General features: G+C 43.0%; 1 protein-coding gene across 3 annotated transcripts in view; it reads right to left on the reverse strand.

Moving 5' to 3' along the window:
- The window catches only part of trps1 (trichorhinophalangeal syndrome I), a 183,421-nt gene that overhangs the window by 155,379 nt on the left and 3,062 nt on the right, over positions 1 to 24,980 (reverse strand). For all 3 annotated transcript variants that reach the window (XM_067980761.1, XM_067980760.1, XM_067980762.1), the window contains exons 2-4: positions 21,952 to 22,889; positions 18,554 to 19,728; positions 17,233 to 17,935 (exon numbers count right to left, since the gene is read on the reverse strand). In XM_067980761.1, coding sequence (XP_067836862.1) covers positions 17,233 to 17,935; positions 18,554 to 19,728; positions 21,952 to 22,887 — 2,814 coding nt within the window. In that variant the 5' untranslated portion in view covers positions 22,888 to 22,889. The remainder of the gene's footprint in view (positions 1 to 17,232; positions 17,936 to 18,553; positions 19,729 to 21,951; positions 22,890 to 24,980) is intronic.

Raw genomic sequence — 24,980 nt, forward strand, 5'->3', positions numbered from 1 at the left:
GGTCTTACGAACTGAAATGAGATAATACCAGATAATCTGGTTTAGCGATGTTGGTTGAGGGATAAATGTTGTAAAGGACACAGGGAAGAACTCCCCTGCTCTTCTTCGAATAGTGCCATTGGATTTTTTACGGCCACCTGAGAGGCCACCTCAGTTTAATATCTCATCTAAAAGACAGCACCTCCGACAGTGCAGTACACCCTCAGTATTGCAATGGAGTGTCAGGCTAGATGTTGGCTGAAACAAAATGGAATTAATCCCCATACACACTTATTTTTAATACTGGTACTTTCGGTGTCACAGATGGGTGGGTTTGTACTAAAAATTCAGTCACGAAATGTATATGGAGATCTGGTTAAATTAATTACATGTCTGTTGGAATCTAAACATAAAATCTGCAATATTACCATTCCTTTGTACACTACACAGTGAAGTTCTCCACATCCTTTTGAAAGCTAACCAAAAGACATTTTGTGACTTTTAACTGAGGGCTTCATGGTCCTGAACACAACAGAAATGCAAACATATTTAGCTAACATGGAAAATTTTACTTAATAGGATTAAAAGGTTGCTAGTGTATGTGTGTATATATATTACTTAAATTCAGTAAATCCTAATGCCAAGCGTATCTGGGTTGCGATCTCCTACTCAAAAATGAACCTATTATAACTTTGCATTTGATAGTCTGTAAACGAGGTTTAATCAAGCTTAATGCAAAGACATTAAAACCTTCATAGCGAAGTTCCAGTGGAACCACAGAGCCAAAAAAAAACTATTTGTTACATATTGATGTTTCAAGAATCAATTCCAATTGGGTCAACCATTCTGAGTGTATTAAAAACTTTAACAGACCCACTCTTAAAACACTTTAGGATGCAGGAATTCTTGCTCTCTTGCATTTCATCTGATTCGGCAAAATTATGAAAAAATTTCCTCACCTTGAATAGGAAACCATAAGAGCACCATGGAGACAAACAGCATGGATGCTACATTTTTTGCTGGTCAAGGCACCATTACACATTATTGACCATCATTTACTGTATTAATCCCGAAGGGAAGCAAGCCAAACAGTTAACACTTCAGTTATTCTTATAATCACAAAGTCAGTCTCTTCGATACAAAACAGAAGAATGAGGTCATCACATACTGGCTTTTTGTGAGGAACAATATAAATAAGAGATGTCTATGGCACTGTAGCACAGTGTGCTTGTTTTTTTTCCCTGAAAAAGGATACACCCAGTAAATCCCCCATTGGCAATGCAAAGTATGGAACTTAGCCATAGAGAGCAGGAAGGTCCCAAGTTTGATCCTCAGTGTTTGCTGTCAGTTAGCATTAGAGGTTACTAAAGTGGACCTCCACCCCTCCAAGGGGAGAATTAGCCAGGGTTCCCACTCTAAATGCCTACCTAGAAACCCCTGCTATAAAGTGCACTGTGTGGATTTCAGGTGGAGCCAGAATCAGGCTTAACCATCATTCACTGTCTCAGCTCACACATGAAGAATGGCCAATGGTACATGCAGGCACCTGATGTGAATGGAACCATATTATGACATGAATCAAAACCTTTAGAAGTAGAAGGAAGAGAGTAAACTGGAAGGGGGAGGATATACCCTACATGGAAAGCAATAGCTCAAATTCATGGTGTATGAGGTTAGTCAGTTTTTCCCCCTCAAGATCTCTGTTCTCTCGATCGGTGTTCACAATAGTAAAGCCAGTCTAAAAATCATCTTGTTTAGTTCTATCTAAAAGTGATTGTTTTTAAAACGAGCTCTGGTCTATGCAGTGTCTTGTAGCAACATTTAACTACAGGTAAAACTGAAAGTACACGCTTTGCATATTGTATTCCTGTTCATTCACAAATAATTCTTCATGACATTTGTATTTTCCAGTAAGGTTATGAGTTCAAGCACCAATCAGGACTAAGCTGACACTCCAGCGCAGAACTTAAAGAGTGCTGTATTGTTGGAGGTGCCATCTTTTAGATACGATGTGAAACCAAGATCCTGTTGCCTATTCAGGTGGATGTAAACGATACCATGACACTATCAAAAAATCTTCCCTCAACCAACACCACCAAAACAAATTAACTGGTCATTCATCTCATTTGCCATTTGTGAGACCTTGCTACGACAAAAATTATCTTCTTGTGGAGGCAGAGGCTATGGCTGAGGTAAGGAGGAGGAGAGGCAATATAAACTAAATGATACAATTTTAAAGGGAGTGCAGGAACAGAGAGACCTGGGGGTGTATGTACACAAATCTTTGAAGGTGGCAGGACAGGTTGAGAAGGCCGTTAAAAAAGCCAAGCAAATCGTTGGCTTTATTAATAGATGCATACAGTACAAAAGCAAGGAAATTATACTAAACCTTTACAAAACACTGGTTAGGCCTCAACTGGAGCATTGTGTTCAATTCTGGGCACCACACTTTAGGAAGGATGTCAAGGCCTTAGAGAGGATGCAGAAGCGATTTACTAGAATGGTACCAGGGAGGAGGGACTTCAGTTATGTGGAGAGACTGGAGAAGCTGGGGTTGTTCGCTTTAGAGCAGAAAAAGTTAAGAGGAGATTTGATAGAGGTGTTCAAAATCATGAACGGTTTTGATAGCATAAATAAGGAGAAACTGTTTCCCGTGGCAGAAGGGTTGGTAACCAGAGGACACAGATTTAAGGTGGTTGGCAAAAGAACCAGAGGCGACATGAGGAAACATTTTTTACACAGCGAGTGGTTATGATCTGGAATGCACTGCCTGAAAGGGTGGTGGAAGCAGATTCAATAGTAACTTTCTAAAGGGAATTGGATAGATACTTGAAGGGAAACAATTTACAGGGCTATCGGGAAAGAGCAGGGGAGTGGGTCTAATTTAATAGCTATTTTAAAGAGCCGGTACAGGCATGGTGGGCCGAATGGCCTCTTTCTTTGCTGTACCATACTAAGATACGATGTGCAAAATGTTTTTTTTTTTAATTTGGTCTCAGGATGTGGACGATGCTGGTAAGGCCGCATTTATTGCCCATCCCCAAGTTGCTCGGAGAAGGTAGTGGTGGGCCTTTTCCTTGAACCAATGCAGGTGTGCTGATGATGTTCCCAAGTTGGTGTTAGGTAGGGACTGCCAAGGTATTGACCCCAACGAAGAAGGAACAGCAGTATGTGTGCAAGTCAGGATAGTGCGTGACTTGGAAGGGACCTTGTAGGTGACGTTCCCACATCGCAGCTCTTGTTCTTCTTGGTGGCAGAGGTCACGGGGCTCGGGGCTCGGAGCTGCTGTTGAAGTAAGTTTGGTTATCTGGCACTTAGGTGGCATGAATGTTACCTATCACTTGTCAGATGAAGTATAAATGTTGCCCAGGTCCTGATGTACGCTGGTATAGGCTGCTCTGTTATTGGAGGAGTTGCAAAGGGAGCTAAATACTTTAGAATCGTCAGAAAACAGTCTGACTTCTGATGAAGAAAATTGAGCCAAGGATGCTGCCCTGATGAACTGGGGCTGTGGTGATTAGCCTCTGAAAATCATAACCATCTTGCTGTGCATCAGGCATGACTCCAGCCACTGGAGCACTTTCCCATTGACCTCAATTTTGCTAAGCCTCCTTGGTGCCATACTTGGTTGAATGCTCCCTTTATGTTGAAGGCAGCTACATATGAATGTAGACATGATGTGGAGATGCCGGTGATGGACTGGGGTTGACAATTGTAAACAATTTTACAACACCAAGTTATAGTCCAGCAACTTTATTTTAAATTCACAAGCTTTCGGAGGCTTCCTCCTTCGTCAGGTGAACGATGTGAAAATGAAATCCTCGAAATGAAATCGCATTTATAATTCACAGAACAATGCTTGGTGAGTACAGACAGTTTTTTCAACTGCCCGTTGCCAAGGCAATCAGTGTGCAGACAGACAGGTGTTACCTGCCAGGTCTCACAGAATATACAAATCACCAAAAAAAAACAACAAACAAAAAAAAACAGAGATAGAGAGGTAGAAACATAGAAAAGACAGCAACTGACCCGTTATATTAAAAACAGATAACAGATAGGGTGGAAGCTGGAAAAGTGGAGCATCATGAGGTTGTCCGTGGGCTTATCAATAAAGAGACTACACGATAACATCAACAAGTTCCATCCCACCATCAAGCTCACCATGGACTACTCCTCAGAATCAGTTTCTTTCTTGGACACACGAATCTCCATCAAAGACGGGCACCTCAGCACCTCACTCTACCGCAAGCCCACGGACAACCTCACGATGCTCCACTTTTCCAGCTTCCACCCTAACCACGTCAAAGAGGCCATCCCCTACGGACAGGCCCTGCGAATACACAGGGTCTGTTCAGACGAGGAGGAACGCGATGGACACCTACAGACGCTGAAAGACGCCCTAGTAAGAACGGGATATGACGCTCGACTCATCGATCGACAGTTCCGACGGGCCACAGCAAAAAATCGCATAGACCTCCTCAGGAGACTAACACGGGACGCAACCAACAGAGTACCCTTTGTCGTCCAGTACTTCCCCGGAGCGGAGAAACTACGCCATGTTCTCCGCAGCCTTCAACATGTCATCAATGAGGACAAACACCTCGCTATGGCCATCCCCACACCTCCACTACTCGCCTTTAAACAGCCACCCAACCTCAAACAGACCATCGTTCGCAGCAAATTACCTAGCTTTCAAGAGAACAGCGTCCACGACACCACACAACCCTGCCACGGTAACCTCTGCAAGACATGCCAGATCATCGACACAGATACCACCATCACACGAGAGGACACCACCCACCAGGTGCATGGTTCATACTCCTGTGACTTGGCCAACGTTGTCTACCTCATACGTTGCAGGAAAGGATGCCCCAGAGCATGGTACATTGGCGAGACCATGCAGACGCTGCAACAACGGATGAACGGACACCGCGCAACAATCGCCAAACAGGAGGGTTCCCTCCCAGTCGGGGAACACTTCAGCAGTCATGGACATTCATCCACCGACCTTCGGGTAAGCGTTCTCCAAGGCGGCCTTCGAGACACACGACAACGCAAAATCGTCGAGCAGAAATTGATAGCCAAGTTCCGCACCCATGAGGACGGCCTCAACCGGGATCTTGGGTTCATGTCACGCTACACGTTACCCCACCAGCGAACAAATGTTATCTGTTTTTAATATAACGGGTCAGTTGCTGTCTTTTCTATGTTTCTACCTCTCTATCTCTGTTTTTTTTTGTTTGTTGTTTTTTTTTTGGTGATTTGTATATTCTGTGAGACCTGGCAGGTAACACCTGTCTGTCTGCACACTGATTGCCTTGGCAACGGGCAGTTGAAAAAACTGTCTGTAATCACCAAGCATTGTTCTGTGAATTATAAATGCGATTTCATTTCGAGGATTTCATTTCCACATCGTTCACCTGACGAAGGAGGAAGCCTCCGAAAGCTTGTGAATTTAAAATAAAATTGCTGGACTATAACTTGGTGTTGTAAAATTGTTTACAATTATGAATGTAGAAATATAGGAATAGGAATAGGCCATACAGCCCCTCGAGCTTGTTCCACCATTCAATGACATCATGGCTGATCTGGATCCTAACTCCATCCACCCTCCTTGGCTCCATATCCCTTAATACCCTTGGCCAGCAAAAATCTACTGATCTCAGATTTAAAATTATTAATTGAGCTAGCATGTACTGCTTTTTGTGGGAGAGAGTTCCACACACCTTCCACTCTTTGCATGAAGAAGTGTTTGCTAACTTCATTCCTGAATGACCTGGCTCTGATTTTAAAGTTAGGTCCCCTTGTCCTGGACTCCCCCACCAGTGGAAAAAGTTTCTCTCTATCTACCCTATCAATTCCTTTCAAAATCCAAAAACCTCAATCAAATCACCCCTTAACCTTCTATATTCCAGGGAATACAACCCTAGTTTATGTAATCTCTCCTCATAACCTGAGCCTTGGTAACATTCTGGTGAATCTGCATTGCACTCTTTCCAAGGCCAATATATCCTTTTTAAGGTGCGGTGCTCAGAACTGTGCACAGTACTCCAGATGTGGCCTAACCAGGGCTTTGTATAGCTGCAGCAAAACTTCCTCCCCTTTATATTCTAGCCCTCCACATAAAAAAGGCTAACATTACATTAGCCTTTCTGATTATTTTTTGTATCTGACCACTACATTTTAGTGATCTATGTACATGGACCCCTAAATCTCTTTGGATCTCTACCATTCCCAGCTTTTCACTATTTAAAAAATATTCGGATCTATCCTTTTTTGGTCCGATATGGATGACCTCACAATTACCTGCGTTAAAATCCACCTGCCACAGTTTTGCCCACTCACTTAATCTATCAATGTCTCTTTGTAATTTTATGCTCCCGTCTCCACTACTTACTATGCTACCAATCATTGTGTCATCGGCAAATGTGGATATATGACTCTCTGATTTTTTTTTTAATCGAAGACATTAATAAATATAGTGAATAGTTGAGGCCCCAGCACAGATCCTTGTAGGACACCACTAGACACTTCCTTCATAATTCGAGTATGTTCCCAATATCCCTACTCTCTGTCTTCTACTGCCGAACCAGGCTAATAATTTGCCTTCAATTCCATGAGCTTTAATTTTAGCTAACAGTCTCTTATGTGGAACCTTATCAAACGACTTCTGTAAGTCCATATAAACCACATCCATAGACATTCCCATCTACTACTTTAGTTACTTCCTCAAAAAATTCAATTTGGTTCATTAGACATGACCTACCCTTTACAAATCAATGTTGGCTCTCTCTAATCAACTCAAATTTCTCTAAGTGCTCAGTCACACTGTCCTTAATTATCGATTCCAATGACTTCCCCACAACAGATGTTGGACTAACAGGTCCATATTTTCCCGTTTTCTCTCTCTCACCTTTCTTAAATAATGGAGTTACATTTGAAATTTTCCAATCTAAAGGGCCAATTCCTGAATCGAGAGCGCTAAAACATCTGCAATTTCCTCACTTACTTCCTTTAAAACCCTGGGGATTTGTCTGTCTTTAGTGCCATTATTTTTTCTAATACTGTTTTCTTGCTTATGTTAACTTCAGGTGAGTTCCAATCCTTGATTCGTTATTAGTTGTGGGCCATCAGCAGCAGCAGAATTGTATTCCAGCGCAATCTGTAATCTCATGGCACAGAATATTCCTCACTCTACCATTACCAACAAGCCAGGGGATCAAACCTGGTTCAACGAGGAGTGTAGAAGAGCATGCCAGGATCAGCACCAGGCGTACCTAAAAATGAGGTGCCAAACTGGTGAAGCTACAACACAGGATTACATGCATGCTAAACAGCAGAAGCAACATGCTATAGACAGAGCTAAGTGATTCCACAACCAACGGATCAGATCAAAGCTCTGCACTCCTGCCACACCCAGTCATGATTGGTGGTGGACAATTAAACAACTAATGGGAGGAGGAGGATCTGTGAACATCCCCAACCTCAATGATGGTAGAGTCCAGCACGTGAGTGCAAAAGACAAGGCTGAAGCATTTGCAACCATCTTCAGCCAGAAGTGCCGAGTGGATGATCCATCTCGGCCTCCTCCCGATATCCCCACCATCACAGAAGCCAGTCTTCAGCCAATTCGATTCACTCCACGTGATATCAAGAAACAACTGAGTGCACTGGATACAACAAAGGCTATGGGCCCCAACAACATCCCGGCTGTAGTGCTTAAGACTTGTGCTCCAGAACAAGCTGCGCCTCCAGCCAAACTGTTCCAGTACAGCTACGACACTGGCATCCACCCGACAATGTGGAAAATTGCCCCGGTATGTCCTATCCACAAAAAGCAGGACAAATCCAATCCGGCCAATTACCGCCCCATCAGTCCACTCTCAATCATCAGCAAATTGATGGAAGGTGTTGTCGACAGTGCTATCAAGTGGCACTTACTCACCAATGCTCAGTTTGGGTTCTGCCAGGACCACTCAGCTCCAGACCTCATTACAGCCTTGGTCCAAACATGGACAAAAGAGCTGAATTCCAGAGGTGAGGTGAGAGTGACTGCACTTGACATCAAGGCAGCATTTGACCGAGTGTGGCATCAAGGAGCCCTGGTAAAATTGAAGTCAATGGGAATCAGGAGGAAAACTCTCCAGTGGCTGGAATCATACCTGGCACAGAGGAAGATGGTAGTGGTTGTTCGAGGCCAATCACGTCAGCCCCAGGACATTGCTGCAGGAGTTCCTCAGGGCAGTGTCATAGAGTCATAGAGTTATACAGCACGGATAGAGGCCCTTCGGCCCATCGTGTCCGCGCCGGCCATCAAGCCCTGTCTACTCCAATCCCATATTCCAGCATTTGGTCCGTAGCCTTGTATGCTATGGCATTTCAAGTGCTCATCCAAATGCTTCTTGAATGTTGTGAGGGTTCCTGCCTCCACAACCCTTTCAGACAGTGAGTTCCAGACTCCAACCATCCTCTGGGTGAAAAAGTTCTTTCTCAAATCCCCTCTAAACCTCCCGCCTTTTACCTTGAATCTATGTCCCCTTGTTATAGAACCCTCAACGAAGGGAAAAAGCTCCTTAGTATCCATCCTATCTGTGCCCCTCATAATTTTGTACACCTCAATCATGTCCCCCCTCAGCCTCCTCTGCTCCAAGGAAAACAAACCCAATCTTCCCAGTCTCTCTTCATAGCTGAAGCGCTCCAGCCCTGGTAACATCCTGGTGAATCTCCTCTGCACCCTCTCCAAAGCGATCACATCCTTCCTGTAGTGTGGCGACCAGAACTGCACACAGTACTCCAGCTGTGGCCTAACCAGTGTTTTATACAGCTCCATCATAACTTCCTTGCTCTTGTATTCTATGCCTCGGCTAATAAAGGCAAGTATCCCATATGCCTTCTTTACCACCTTATCTACCCGTTCCGCCGCCTTCAGGGATCTGTGAACTTGCACACCAAGATCCCTCTGACCCTCTGTCTTGCCTAGGGTCCTCCCATTCATTGTGTATTCCCTTGCCTTGTTAGTCCCTCCAAAGTGCATCACCTCGCACTTTTCCGGGTTAAATTCCATTTGCCACTGTTCCGCCCATCTGACCAACCCATCTATATCGTCCTGCAGACTGAGGCTATCCTCCTCGCTATTTACCACCCTACCAATTTTTGTATCATCAGCGAACTTACTGATCATACCTTTTACATTCATATCCAAGTCATTAATGTAGACCACAAACAGCAAGGGACCCAGCACCGATCCCTGTGGTACCCCACTGGCCACAGGCTTCCAGTCACAAAAACAACCTTCGACCATCACCCTCTGCCTTCTGCCACTAAGCCAGTTTTGTATCCAAAGTGCCAAGGCACCCTGGATTCCATGGGCTCGTACCTTCTTGACCAGTCTCCTGTGGGGGACTTTATCGAAGGCCTTACTGAAATCCATGTATACCACATCCACTGCGTTACCCTCATCCACACGCCTAGTCACCCCCTCAAAAAATTCAATCAAATTAGTCAGACATGATCTTCCCTTGACAAAGCCATGTTGACTATCCCTGATTAATCCTTGCTTCTCCAAGTGGAGACTAATTTTGTCCTTCAGAATTTTTTCCAATAATTTTCCTACCACTGATGTTAGGCTCACTGGCCTGTAGTTCCCCGGTTTTTCCCTACTCCCCTTCTTGAATAATGGTACTACATTAGCGGTTCTCCAGTCCTCTGGCACATCCCCTGTGGCCAGAGACGTTCTGAATATATGTCAGAGCCCCCGCAATCTCCTCCTTTGCCTCACACAGTAGCCTGGGATACATTTCGTCCGGGCCTGGGGATTTATCCATTTTTAGGCCTGCTAAAACCGCCAATACCTCCTCCCGCTCGATGTTAATATGTTCGAGTATATCACAGTCCCCCTGCCGTATTTCTATGTCTACATCGTCCTTCTCCATTGTGAAAACAGATGCAAAAAATTCATTTAGAACCCCTCCTACATCTGCCGGCTCCACACACAGATTGCCATTTTTGTCCCTAATGGGCCCTATTTTTTCCCTAGTCATCCTCTTACCCTTAATATACTTATAAAACATCTTAGGATTTTCCTTTATTTTGCTCGCCAGTGTTATTTCATGGCCCCTCCTTGATCTCCTAATTTCTTTTTTAAGTATCCCCCTGCACTTTTTGTACTCCTCTAGGGCTTCCTCCGTCTTTAGCCTTTTGTATCTGCCAAAAGCCCTCCTTTTTTTCCTAATCCATTCTCGTATATCCCCTGACATCCAAGGTTCCCTGGAGTTCTTGGAACCACCCTTGACATTTACGGGAACATGTTGCCATTGTATGGTCTCAATCTCCCTTCTGAAAGACTCCCATTGCTCCGATGCGGATTTTCCTACAAGCTGCTGATCCCAGTCCATTTTGGCCAGATCCTGCCTTATCCTATTAAAATCGGCCTTCCCCCAATTTAGAACCTGTATTTCTGGCCCCTCCCTGTCCTTTTCCATGACCACCTTAAATCTCACCGAATTATGGTCACTGTCACCAAAGTGCTCACCTACTAGCACTTCTTCCACTTGGCCGGCCACATTCCCTAGAATTAGGTCCAGTACCGCCCCCTCTCTTGTAGGACTTTCTACATGCTGGCTCTAAAAGCTCTCCTGGATGCACGTTAAGAATTTTGTACCCTCTAAGCCTTTTACACTCTGAGTATCCCAGTTAATATTGGGGAAGTTGAAATCCCCCACTATTATTACCCTATTATTTGCACAATTTTCTGAGATTTGCCTGCATATCTGTTCCTCTATCTCCCCCTGACTGTTTGGGGGCCTATAGTACACTCCCATCAAAGTGCTTGCCCCCTTTTTGTTTTTAAGCTCCACCCATATGGCCTCATTAGAAGAACCTGCTAATATATCATCCCTCCTTATGGCAGTATTTGATTCTTTAATTAATATTGCGACCCCCCCTCCTCTTATACCTCCCCCTCTGTCTCGCCTGAAGATTTTGTACCCCGGAATATTGAGCTGCCAGTCTTGCCCCTCCCTCAACCATGTCTCTGTGACAGCAACAATATCATACTCCCATGTGTTTATCAACACCTTCAGTTCATCCACCTTATTCGCAAGACTCCTTGCATTAAAATAGATGCCATCCAGCCTTGCCCTCACATATTTGCCCTGTCTTCCAAGCTGACTTGTTTTTTTCTCTATATTTGGCTGCACATCACCCCCTATTGTAGTTCCACTCTGTATCCCATCCCCCTGCCAAGTTAGTTTAAACCCCCCCCAACAGTGCTAGCAAACCTCCCCGCAAGGATATTTGTCCCGCTCTGGTTCAGGTGCAACCCGTCCGACTTGTCCTCGGCCCAACCATCTTCAGCTGCTTCATCAATGACCTTCCCTCCATCATAAGGTCAGAAATGGGGATGTTCGCTGATGATTGCACAGTGTTCAGTTCCATTCGCAACCCCTCAGATAATGAAGCAGTCCGTGCCCGCATGCAGCAAGACCTGGACAACATCCAGGCTTGGGCTCATAAGTGGCAAGTAACATTCATGCCAGACAAGTGCCAGGCAATGACCATCCCTAACAAGAGAGTCTAACCACCTCCCCTTGACATTCAACGGCATTACCATCGCCGAATCCCCCACCATCAACATCCTCAGGGTCACCGTTGACCAGAAACTTAACTGGACCAGCCACATAAATACTGTGGCTACAAGAGGTCAGAGGCTGGGTATTCTGCAGCGAGTGACTCACCTCCTGACTCCTCAAAGCCTTTCCACCAACTACAAGGCACAAGTCAGGAGTGTGATGGAATACCCTTCACTTGCCTGGATGAGTGCAGCTCCAACAACATTCAAGAAGCTCCAGGACAACGCAGCTTGCACGTTTGGCACCCCAACCACCACCTTCACCACCGGCGCACCGTGGCTGCAGTGTGTACCATCTGCAGGATGTACTGCAGCAACTCGCCAAGGCTTCTTCGACAGCACCTCACAAACCCGCGACCTCTACCACCGCGAAGGACAAGGGCGACAGACACATGGGAACAACACCACCTGCACTTTCCCCTCCTAGTCACACACCATCCTGACTTGGAAATATATCGCCGTTCCTTCATTGTCGCTGGGTCAAAATCCTGGAACTCCCTACCTATCAGCACTGTGGGTGAACCTACACCACACAGACTGCAGCAGTTCAAGAAGTCGGCTCACCACCACCTTCTCAAGGGCAATTAGGATAGGGCAATAAATGCTGGCCTTGCCCACATCCCATAAATGAATTAAGAAAAAGTTTCGCTGGAATGTCAGGTATATTATCCTCTTCCTCTACTGTGAAGACTGGCACAAAGTCATTATTCAACAAGTCTGCCATTTCCTTATTTTCATTTGCAATATTATCCGCATCTATTTTCATAAGAACATAAGAAATAGGATCAGGAGTAGGCCATACGGCCCCTCGAGCCTGCTCCACCATTCGATAAGATCATGGCTGATCTTCGACCTCAACTCCACTTTCCCACCCAATACCATATCCCTTCATTCCCCTAGAGTCCAAAAATCTATTTATCTCAGCCTTGAACATATTCAACGACTCAGCATCCATAGCCCACTGGGGTAGGGAATTCCAAAGATTCACAACCGAGTGAAGAAATTCCTCCTCAACTCAGTCTTAAACAACCGACCCCTTACTCTGAGACTATGCCCCCTATATCTAGAGTCTATAACCAGAGGGAACAACCTCTCAGCATCTAACCTGTCAAGCCCTCTCAGAATCTTACATGTTTCAATGAGATCACCTCTCATTCTTCTAATCTCCAGAAAGTATAGGCCCGTTCTACTCAATCTCTCCTCATAGGACAACCCCACTCAACCCAGGAATCAATCTAGTTAGAGGGCCCACATTACCCTTGACTACCCTTTTTCTTCTAATATAATTATAAAAACGTTTTGTGTTAATCTTGATATCCCTCACAAGTTTATTTTCGTATTCTTTTTTGCGGCTCTTCCTATCTTTTTTGTCTTCCTTTGCTGTTCTTTATTTCTCTCCTAGTCCCCTGGATCTACACTATTCTTTGCACTTGTATATGCTCTTTCCTTTAGTTTTGTGTTGTCTCTCACCTCTTTTGTCGGCCATGGCTGTCTTATTTGGTAAGTAGAGCTCTTGCCCCTTAGGGGTATATACTGGACCTGTACTAAGCTAAATTATTTTTTGAACACCTCCCACTGTTCATCTGTAGTTTTACCCAATAACAGTTTTGACAAGTTTGTTGTCACCAGCATCTGTCTCATCCCGTTAAAGTTAGCCTTAACAAAATTTAGAATCTTAGTAACTGAGTTAGGTTTCTCCTTTTCAAACCTAATACTGAATTCGATCATATTCTGATCACTGTTCGATAAATGTCCCCTTATTGTTAGATTATTAACTAAATCTGATTCATTACTAAATCTAGTATGGCCTGCCCTCTTGTTGGTTCTGGAACATATTGCTCCAGAAAATTATCTTGAATGCACTCAAGAAATTCACTACCATTCTGACTTGAACTACTCTGCTCGTCCCAATCTATATGAAAATTAAAGTCTTCCATTAAAACTCTGCTTTTGCTACAAGCCTCTCTAATCTCTGAATTAATACATTGTCATTTTATTGCTGCCATCAGGAGGTCTGTAGAAAACTCCCATTGCAGTTTTAAGTCCTCTCTTATTCCTCAATTCTAACCATAGAGTCTCCTCTGATTGCTTTCCTTTACCTATATTCTCTCTTACTAATGTTGTAATAGTATCTTTAATCAATAAGGCTAACCCTCCTCCTCTGCCGGTTTCCTTATCCTTTCTAAAGACCTTATAACCTGGAATATTTAACTCCCAATCACGACCAGCTTGCAGCCATGTCTCAGTAACGACCACTATGTCATACCCTCAAAGCTGTAGTTGAGCCTCTAATTCACTCAATTTCTTTCTTATACTCTGTGCATTAGTATATAAAACTCTTACTTGGGCAAGAGACCCTAATCTGTCCTTCTGCCCTGATGCTGTCTTTCTCACACCATTTAACTAACACGTTTCTTATTTGTCACTCCTGCTGTAACTACTTTATATATTTTAGTATTCCCTTCACCTGGAGTATCTATATCACTGTTTGTGACCTGAACTCTGCTTTTATCCCTTTTTTAATATATTTAAACTAATTTTACTGTTGTTTCTGACTGAGCCCTCCCCCCATTTATTCATTTAAAGTCCTTTTTACCACCATATTTATCCTTTCCGCTAAGACCTTGGTCCCAGCCCAGTTCAGGTGCAGTCCGTCCCAACGGTACAGCTCTCTCCTGTCCCAGTACTGGTGCCAGTCTCCCATGAAATGGAACCCCTCCTCTCCACACCACTCCTTTAGTCATGTGTTCACCTTCCTGATCTGTTTGTCCCTGTGCCAATTAGCACATGGCTTGGGTAATAACCCTGAGATTACCACCTGCTTTTTAAATTTAGCTCCTACCTCCCCCTCAGCAGGACCTCTTCTTCCCGAGGTCATTGGTCCAGACTACTCTCACTTCTCCTCTGGCATTCAAGGCTGTGATAAGGTCAGGAACCTCAAAGAGTTTACCAATATGACAATGAATACACTTCAAAAAGTAATTTAGGTTTGAGGCACTTTGGGACATCCTAAGGAACTGATAAGGTGCTATATAAATACAAGTTCTTTCTTTACTGCAACATTCAAATAAGATGCAGGATGGTAAAAGTATGATAGACACTTAGACCCTGTTCTTTCAATTGGTGTCGAGCTAAACTTTAAAGCAAAATCTTAAACAAAAGTGTTATTACAATAACCTGGCTGATTTCTCATGGCATTGTTCATGGATAGTGTGAGATGAAGTTGTGATGCCTGGAGTGGTCTGGTTCTAATATGGGAACAGAGCGCAGCATCAGTAGAGGAAAGAAAGGCGAGGGAGTGGGACAATCTTTTACACTTTTTCTGAATTAATTGGAAAAAGAGTGGGCGAAAACATAATTAACATCTGATTGGAATGGTCATTTTCCCAGAATACTTCAGCAAGCTGGCCATTTCAACTATGTATGTTAATTGTGTCCCATCATACTGCTGGGCTCAGTATCATTCAAGATAGCCTCCTTAATTTACATGCCATTTTAACAAAAATACACAAGAAAATCAAAAGAAGAAAATAAAAGGATATTCAAGTATAGCAATCTTTGTATCCCTTTGATCTTTATATGTAATACCGCTAGTTGAGTATCCCTCTTTCATGTATTTACACTTCTAACATTATTTCCCAAATGTTCCACAACATTATAGGCACACAACAATTTTACAATTGACCCATGTCTAGACCAAGACAAAAAGAGAGACGTTAGGAGACAAATTGCAACTATCAACAATTTTCTTGCTTAAGTCAGCTAAAAGCCAGTGCATTATTTCTGAAATCATAAAAGATCAGTTATCCGTCCAGACATAAGCTACATTAAGTATATGCAAGTCACCGTTGAAAGTGTCTACTGCAATTAATCACATCTCATTTTCCCTCTATTTGTCATATCAGAGAATTTTGAATGTGCTCGAACCTGAGCAACAACAATTCAACGTTCGCAGTTTTTGCTGTTGGGTTAAAAATGGCTTCACATTGTATGGTGTTATGCTCTTGATCAACAAGTTTTCCTGAATTTAAAGATTTTACTTCTCTTTCTGTGGTGCCCATCTTCACCACTTTTATCTGTGGGCAGTACCAAATGGGAATCCAGAGTCAGTTGACTGAACTGTCAGCCCAATGAGGGAAAATGAAAACACATCATAAAGACTTGCATCATACAAATGAGCATGGTTTAAATTACTTGTATTAGCTTTAATATTTTTCTTTAATTGTAGCATTCATTAATGATTTAACCTGGAAAACCAGAGTAAACCATCTGATAACACAACTACTTCATCGGACATCATTTGCATGAAGAAAATGATTAGTTTTGAGACCTCATAACTAATACAAGTGAAGCATATTGAATACCTCGCAATATAATAGTTATTTCCACAAGTCAACCCAGCTAATATACCATGAATACCATGAACAATAAAGTTGCAAGTGAGTTATAGTAATCAAGAGTAGAAATAAAGAGAACCAAGGAGAGGTGATCGTATTATTTCATCATATGAAAATTAATATATTCACTGCCCCAGAAAATAACTGCAGTGAAAATGAAAATATCTACTTATAGTTTATCACTTAATGGTCTACATCACATCATGCATTTCATAATGAGTTGAATACACCAATTTATTAAAAAGGTTTTTTTCCACTTATGTTAAATAGCCTCAATAATTCCTTATATGCTTACGTCACAAACTCCAGGAAGGCATAAGGAACAATATCTTCCCTGTTGAGGTTAATGATTTCTCCCCATATTAGTAATGAGGTACATTTAATTACATTGGTGCAGTAGGTGCATCAAAGGAAGACCCTACTCCCCTCCTCTCCCTACCACCCTCCAAAGCTTTCAAAATCTTAGCTCCACCTGGTTTTTCACATTCATGTGAGAAGTTCCCTAAGTCACAAATCATTGCTACAACATGCTGTTTATAACAGTTTGTTTTTCAAGGTTGCTAAAATTAGACAATAATCACTATAGCAATTATTGGCCTACTTTTCTAACTGCATTCAAACATATCATGCCATCATCATTAGCATTATCATGCCTTTCGGTTATCGCCTTCCACCATTCAGCAGTGATGTTTGCCTTAATTTTACAAGGTACATTTTATTGCTTCCCCATGCCAGTAAATAAACATGTGGTAGAGGGCCACTGTCCTCTTTGATGGAAAGGATAATCGAGGAGGGGTACAGCAAGAGCAAGTGAGATCTTATGATGGGTCTCATGAATTATTGGATAATCCAACCTACTCAGATCATAACTTAATTCTCCCCCAATTCACCTAACATGCTACTGAACCATATAGACCAGGAAGCTCCCAGATTCAGTCCTTGGTCCCTGTTGAAATAACTATCTCACTTGAGATGACGAGTTCTGCAATGACCTTCACTGTTCCTGAATTACAGAGCCGTGCTTCCCACTCCAGACTGCTATCCAATGTGGCACTCTGATTCCTGAAAGTGTGTCTAGGGGTCTGGTAAATTAGAGCGAATAATTGATTTCCCTTCGTGGAAATATTTTTAAAGCAATTCCAAACTTCAAAGGATGCACGAATACCTGTGTGTGCATGTAAGTAACATGCAACAGGTTGAGAGTGAAGTAACTGAAGCCAGCCTTACCCGCAGTAGGGTCTGCGACTCCTCCCTCGCCTTGTTGAGTTCGGTGCTTGTTGGGTACTGCGGGGTGAGAGCTCTGGGCTTGTCCCGTTCCCGGCTCCGGTCCCGGTCTCCTCCTCCTCCCCCCGGGAGCTGCTGCACCCCAGCTGGGAAGCCCTTGGCGTCGGCGGTCTGCATCCCATAGACGGGCCGCCCCCCGTCCGCTTCTTCCACAGCCCTGCGGGTGCCCTTGAGGCACTCCTGGCTGCCGCCAGGGGAGGCACTGAGTAACCCGAGGGCGGTCTGGCCCGGGTAGGGACTCCCCTTGTGCAGTTCCACCGGCCCCGCGCTCTCCTTGACGCTCCAGCCCGCCTTCCTCGTGTCTTCCTTGGAGGTGTCGACCCAGCCTCGCCCCTCCTTCTCCTCGGCGGCGGCCGCTGCCGCTGCTGCTACGAGCGGCGGAGGGTGCCCGTTGTTGCCGCCGCTGCTGTTGCTGCTGCTGCCGCTCTCGGACGGGGTGGGAGTGCGGTGCCGCATCTCCTGCTCGCCGCTCAGGGAGTTGTGGTTGCTGGTGCCGGGTGGTGGTGGTGACTCCCCGCCGCTGGTGCTGCTACTGCTGGCCGGCTCCGGGACCACGCAGTGGGCTGTGTTGAAGTGCTCCAGTAATGCCTGAGTGTCCGGAGCGGTCCACTTGCACTGACGGCACTTGTAGCAGTTGTGAGCCCTCCTAAAACACACAAAAGATAACTTGGGTGTTAAGTTAAAAGCAACATTTCTTGCATCGTTTTAACATTTTTTTTTAAATGTACTCAATAATATGCAGTTGAGAAACTGTTAAAGTTATTTAAAAGTGATGGAGGCATCAAATTCCACTCCCAGTTTATAAGCAGATAAAGTGTGCAATTTCTAACAATATTTTGTACAGCACGCAGTTTCCACCAAACGAACGGGTAGCGCCCAATACTGACAATAGCTGGTCAGTATTATTCTGCCCGTTGCAGTGTTACATCGATTTACGCCAGTTCCAGCCAAACTCGACACTTTGTATATCAAAACAGTAACATACTAAGAGTTGCGTTGGTGACATGTTTTCAAAACTTAGGAAGCTATCTTAATGAACTGTAGCTGGTTATAATAATCTGATGACAGAGAAACTATAACCATCACAAAAACAATCATATTTACTTCCTGTGATTTGATATCGAATAAAAAGGGGGTATTTAACTCGCTGTGTTTTTTGTTACCTGTTCTTGCCCAAATATTACTTTTCAAATGTTCCCCCTGTGTCATATTTTAGGTTCAAGGCAAATCATCACAGGTGGATTTAAAGTTTCTGGTCTGTTACCTGTAGTGTCGGAAAATCTCTTCCTCTACTTGAGTAACAAAGTCGCATTTGGTACAACAGTGCTCTTCAGCCTCTTCGCTGGTCACTTGTCCATCAGTTCCCTGTTGGCCCTCCTCAGCCTTGCCCGGGGTGTGTGAGCTGTGCATGGTCTCGTAATGCTGCAGGAGCACATCTACATCCTGAACTGTGAATGAGCACTGGTCGCACTGGTGCTTAACCCTGGCACTCCCTCCCACCCCTTGGGACGAGTGCAAGAGTAACAGGGTGCAATGGGAGCAATTACTTTTCCTGCAAGCGAATGGGTAGGTAATGTCCCCCAGGTGCTTTTCAGGGCCGCACAGTCCCCCGGGGCAGTACTGGCAGTGTTTTATGGTACATTTGTGAACGTTGTGGATGTAATGATAATGACGGAGCAGTGGTCCCACAGCGATCACGTCAGGTCCATGACTCGTGGAGTACCTGAATTTGCACAACTGGCAGTTGTAGCTGGTGACCATGCTCTCCTCTGTTGACTTGGCGGTGTCTTTCTTTTTGGCCGAACTTGTGCCTTTCTCGGCTCTAACGGAGAATTCCCCGTCGGGTTTATTAGCCACAACAAGCTGACGCTCTTTCGAAGAGTCGTTCTGGTTAAGCGTGGGTCCCTGGTTGGCAATTTTGTCCGGAAAATCTCTGTTAAAGTAGCTAGTGCGCTGATGCTCTCCGTGCTGTTTATTGTAATGATCCGTGAGCTTTAAGGTGTCCGAGGACTCACAACTGAAGCTGCAAAACCTACACCAGAAGTAACAGGTAGCGTCCAGGCCATTCTGTTTGGAGGTGTCCATGGATTTGATGGGTACAGAGTAGCCGATGGGGGTGTCATCTGCTGCCTTGATGGTAGACTTGTCCTGCCATTTGCCCACATCTTCTGGGTCTGATGGGCGAGGTAAATGGCGCTCTGCCGCGGGGATGCCTTTACTGGCGTTTTTCTCCGATTTATTAGCATCCTTCCCGGACTCCAAAGCAGAAGGCACACTTTTCATTTTATTGGGATGCGCTGACACGAAGTGCTGTTCCAGTTCAGTCGAAGTACTGCCCATGTAGGTAAAATTGCAGAATTTGCATCGGAAATACTTGGTGTTGCCTTGGCAGTCGGGTGTTTTGCGTCCTATGCCAATGAACATTCCTCCCAAAGTAACCTGGAAAAAAGTAAACAAAAAACAAATGTGTTTTCCATTTCAGCTTGTGAGGTAAGCAATAATGTGACAGTTTCCCAGAAAGTACCATTTTCCATTGTTTTTTTAAAGGTTATTGCATGAAGCCAGGACAGTTTTAATATCTGACAAGTTGTAATTTCGTAATAGTTTTCGCACACTGTCACGATCAAGGTCTATTGGTTTATTGTGTTTACTTACCCCAATTGCCAATTTTGTCTATTATTTAGTTATTTCAGTACATCAAATACCCGGTGATTTTTCCTGTTATTCTCGGGATCGGTTTACCATTGTTGATATGGATTCAAAAATAGAAGTGTGGTAATAGTTTTACAGCCCGGGTAGGAAGTGGGAAGCGAAATGACAGTAAACAGCTTCTTTTTTAGAGCAAGTGTCTTCAATTTTTTTTTACATTAACCCTTCCAATGCCATAAGTGAATTCAGTTAGCAAATAAAATGGGTAGTTGAAGTTCCTGGCATAAAAAGTTAAGCACTCATCTATCTAAACAGCAATATTAAAGGTGCTATTTTCTGCATCGGCAGACTTATAATCGTGCCTGGAGCCATTAACTACACAGTCACAGCGTATAGAAGACCGATTTTACAAGGACCCGGTGTCCTCTGTGAATGCGTTAATTAAGGACTTAACTTACAACCGTACTTTGGCTAGTTCAGAAAAACTTAATACGAGAATCCCGTGATGGGGAATATATCAGACATGGTCAGAATGAATGTAACTATTCTGTTATAACAGGGAGATAAATCATTGTGAAATGTACCTCCAAATCAATTTCTGCAGCGAAACTTATATTTTAAATTTTGATCTTGTTACATATTTCGCAGTTTCTAAATATTCCAATTCTGTAACGATTTATTTCATTACGTCGTGTACTTTAAGTGCGTTTGATGTAAATGGTGAGATTTCATAAATAAGACTTTTTCGTGCCACGTTCTTATTTTAAACTGAAACTGGCTTTCTCCCGCCACCTGAAATTTTCCGAATGCGCAGAAGAAAACCATAGAAGAAAGATAATTCTGCCTGAGATCACGGCTTCTATTCTAATTTATTACTGATTTCCAACATAGGTTAAAATAGGTGGTCAAGAATCCAAGTAGGCCATTAGGCTCAGCGAAAATAGCTTTAAGACTAACACGTGTCAAATAAAACGGCATGAAAAAACTAAAATAGCTCCCGAACAAAAAGATAATTGCTCAAAAATATTGTTTAGTAACAAAGGAACTTCTCATTAATCTTTCAGTATTTAAAATATTTTTTAGTTATTACAGTTCCTGCCAGTTCCCACATGTGGCTGTACAATGGAATAAAGTGGATAATAGCTGATAGCCTGCTCTGAAGAACAGTAATAGCCAAAATACACCAAAGATTCAGAGAAAAAAATTCCCAGCCATGACAATGGTTTTCTCTTAACTGACAAGCGTGCCCGTTTGACACAACTATAAGTGAACATGCTGAAAGACTAAATTCGTTTTCTTTTTAAAAGTGTCACCAGCAGCCTGCTTTACAGCAGTGAATCCTGGTGTGAGCATTCAAAGGCAACTACAGACAAAGTGATATTAAAAAATGAATTAATTAAGCGGAGACAGCTTTTCATTAACAGTAATAGATTCAAATGTTTATGCTGTCTGCTCCGTTTACCAGCGACCTTCCTACCCGATTTGCAAACAGTATAATCAGTAAACAAATTACTGCAATAAAACCTAAATGGCTTTTAAATGAAAATGATCAGGATATATACCAATTAGAAAAATTCAAATAGGTGGAGGTATGCTTGTAGTTAATTGCAGATTTCAATGTACATTAATCGTGCGGCTGTAACAAAGGTATCCTTACAGGGAAAGTGTACACGCTCAACTACAGTGAGCCAATGGTGTAAAATGAATGGGAAATCCAAACCATTCATATTATTGTTGGATTTTGTCATCGTGTGCAATATAGATGTGAAGAAAACATTGAATACAGTAGTGCTGTTTATGATAATCTCTTACAGGATCATCCCCACAATTTTTTTCAATGTGCCTCAAATTATTATTTAAAATGCAATTTCATTTATACTGATGATTTTCCTCTCTGCGAGGTATTTATGTTGCTTCTACTGATAGGCCCTGTCAGGGTTTTGTCAGGCTTTTACCACTCCTACTACAATACCAAGTATTGGATCCGATGGAAGCAGTTGGGCAGATACCTACATGTACATCGTAGGTCCCATTTAACATGGTGGGTCGCTGGGCACTCAGATCCTGTAACATCCCTGTAAGCAAGCCCGCATTTCGACTCAATTTCTGAAAGTCTTTGGACTGGGAGAACTGCACCATGTTATGTAATGCCAGGATTTTGGTGTCCAGATCCGCATCTTGGCGGGTGCGGTTGTGCAGACCTAGGTGGTATTTGCGGAAATGCTTGATCAAATCGGTTGGGTCGTTCCCATAATAACCATAACCACAAATGTTGCATTTGAAGTCTTGCAGTTCTGGAGTCAAGGGCGCCGGGTCTGGGTTGTCAGTCATCTGTTCTGTTTTTGATTTATCAAGTGCAACACTCCCATCTGAAAGCACCTGAGAGTTTTCTGAAGGCACAGAGCCTGGGGTTGAAGTGTGTTGATCAGGTGGGTCACCCTGTAGCAGCTGGACCTTCTCACGCCCACTTTTAGGTGACGTTTGAGCTGTGTGGTTTAATTCAGAGAGGTTCCCAGATACATTGCAGCTCCTGCCATCGCCATCATCTGGTTCTGATCTGCAAGGAGACTTCCAGGCCTCGCAGACTCCACCAGCAGCTTGAGATGAGAGAGCAGACATATTTCTGTCTGTCACCTCATCTTGCGGGAAGGATGGAACATTTCCTCCCTTCTTGTGGCTTTCATAATTGAAGCCATTCCCTTCGCCCAATGCGGGGCTTTTCAAGTCGCTTTTGATGCCGGCTACGTCTGCGACACGCAGACAATGTTCCTCCTTGTTGACTGACTCTAGTGCATCTTGTTGGTTGTTGTGTTCCTGCATGGGATCCGGGGGTCCTGAGCTTTCAGCAGTCTCCTGGTTCACGGCACTTTCTGGCTGAGGGACCTGGCAATCCTCACCTTCCCCTTGGCTCACAAGATTTCTCAATGGTGGATTCTTTTTCCGGACCATATCTGTGCAAAAGAAAAATATATATATATGTACACGTCTCTTTAGGATCATTGAAACATTCTATAATTTGGAGAGAAAGACTGTTCCTTCTATGGTTAAACGTTTAACAGTGCAGGGTCGGCTTTCCTATGCCTAGATTAATATTTCTGTCATACTTAAAGTACATTTCCACTCCTTAATCTCTGCTCCAGTTTCATCCTAATCGTTTTCTTTTAAAAGTTGTGGTTATTTACATATTTTTGCAGTGATGTATTTATGGACAGTCCCGCCCAAGTTTACACAGATGAATCAATTGTCGCGTTTTAACATAAGAGGATGACAGGAGAAGGGAGTCCTTAGGGAAACATCACTGCATCCTACAAGTACCAACAATCAAGTTTATATCACATCTGTTTTACTTTCTTTAAATCTCTTTGTGAAAATTTTAATTGCAGTGCCATGTATACAATATATAGTATGTGTGTGTAGATACACCATAATCGATTAAAGAAAATTTGCCACAATGAAATGTTCAGTTAAACTTTTCAGCAAATTCCTATCAGTAAAAGTGCTGGGAGAGTGGCGTTCTAACATTTTTGTTTCAACTAATTAAAGCAGAGAGACAGTTACAATAGGAAAGTCTGCGATCATGTTTATCCCAGTAGAATACTTTGCAGCATTTCAAACTATATTTCTAAAGAATTTAAAAGATTGCCCTTTCCGCAAAAAGTAAACCAAAATGCTGTGGATGACTGATAGGTAGGGAATTTTTTAACGAATAGACTCGTTAATCATTGTGCTCCTAAAATAATAACTTTACAGTATTTGTTTTCTTATAAGAAGATGAACAGCTTTACCTCATTGTTTTGTTAACTTCACATGACGGCTTTTTGTTTGTTTCAAATGAATTAATAAAACCGACAGGGTAATTTATACAATACGATTGACAGCAAGTTTGATTTAAATCCCTTTCCCCGACAACTGCTGCCTATTCAGTGGGAATAACTATGGTAACTAGTAGTTAACATGTACCAGCTACTGTACGTATTTTAATAAATCAGTGGAACATGTGTATAATAACATTCTTCATTCCAAAAAAACAGGGACAGTGTAGGATTCCTCATTCTAGATGGCTGCTCAAAATAATCAACACGCTTAAATAGTCAGTGTTGGCTGGGCCTACCTCTTACAAAAAGTGATCTGACGTGCATTTCAACGTTAGGCCCTTCCTGGCGTACACTATTTTTGATGCAAATTTCTGGTACTGGTTATAATAAAATATATTTTGTTAACGCTGAGAAACGTTTACTAACCCAGAAAAAAAATTCGTCAGCAACAAAAAACCAGCCAGTGATTATTCTATATTACGTGTCCTGACAATAAGCCAGAAGCTGCAAATAAAATGGGTAACTCGGTAAAGCACAGCCTTGGAAGAAAGTCATGATGTGGAGATGCCGGTGATGGACTGGGGTTGAAAGTCACAGACCATCTGCCTGAATAAGTTTTATTAGATGAACTGTGACTACCACAGCACAAAAAGTTTCCTAAGATTTCAAAAGGCAAGTCCCCGTGAGCTTGGAACGTTGCTCAAGGAACATTTCAAATATTTAAGTAATCTTTCGAATATTCCACCTCACGTTCTGCTCCTCTGCTAATCCCAAAATTTGTATATTCCACAACTTTCAATCGTCTCTTATTTATGTTGGTGCCAATAACGCTGCCCAGATGGCCTAAACATGAACGAATATTCACTTTAAGTGTGTACAGCCAGGGACTGATGTTGTAGACTGAAAGTCAGCAGGTTTAGAATGACAGCCAGACTATTTAAGTGGAAATTTACACCGATTCGAGTCAAAACAACAGACGTTTTCCGCATTAATACCAATAATTCAATCACCAAGAACGGCCCTTAACTTTTGACACTCCATGCTCACTTTATGTTTTGTCGTACTGTACGCATTTATTATGTTCATTACAATCCTGTCGGTGTTTAAAGATATAGTCAGATCCACTTATATCCATTCAGACATATAAGCACATTGCTGGTTTGGCCCTGTGAGCAAACCTTTACAAAGTCCCAAATTGCTTCTGGCCTGCACCCCGCTGGTACAACC

Source organism: Heptranchias perlo, chromosome 3 (assembly GCF_035084215.1).
Source record: "Heptranchias perlo isolate sHepPer1 chromosome 3, sHepPer1.hap1, whole genome shotgun sequence".
Lineage (NCBI taxonomy): Eukaryota > Metazoa > Chordata > Chondrichthyes > Hexanchiformes > Hexanchidae > Heptranchias > Heptranchias perlo.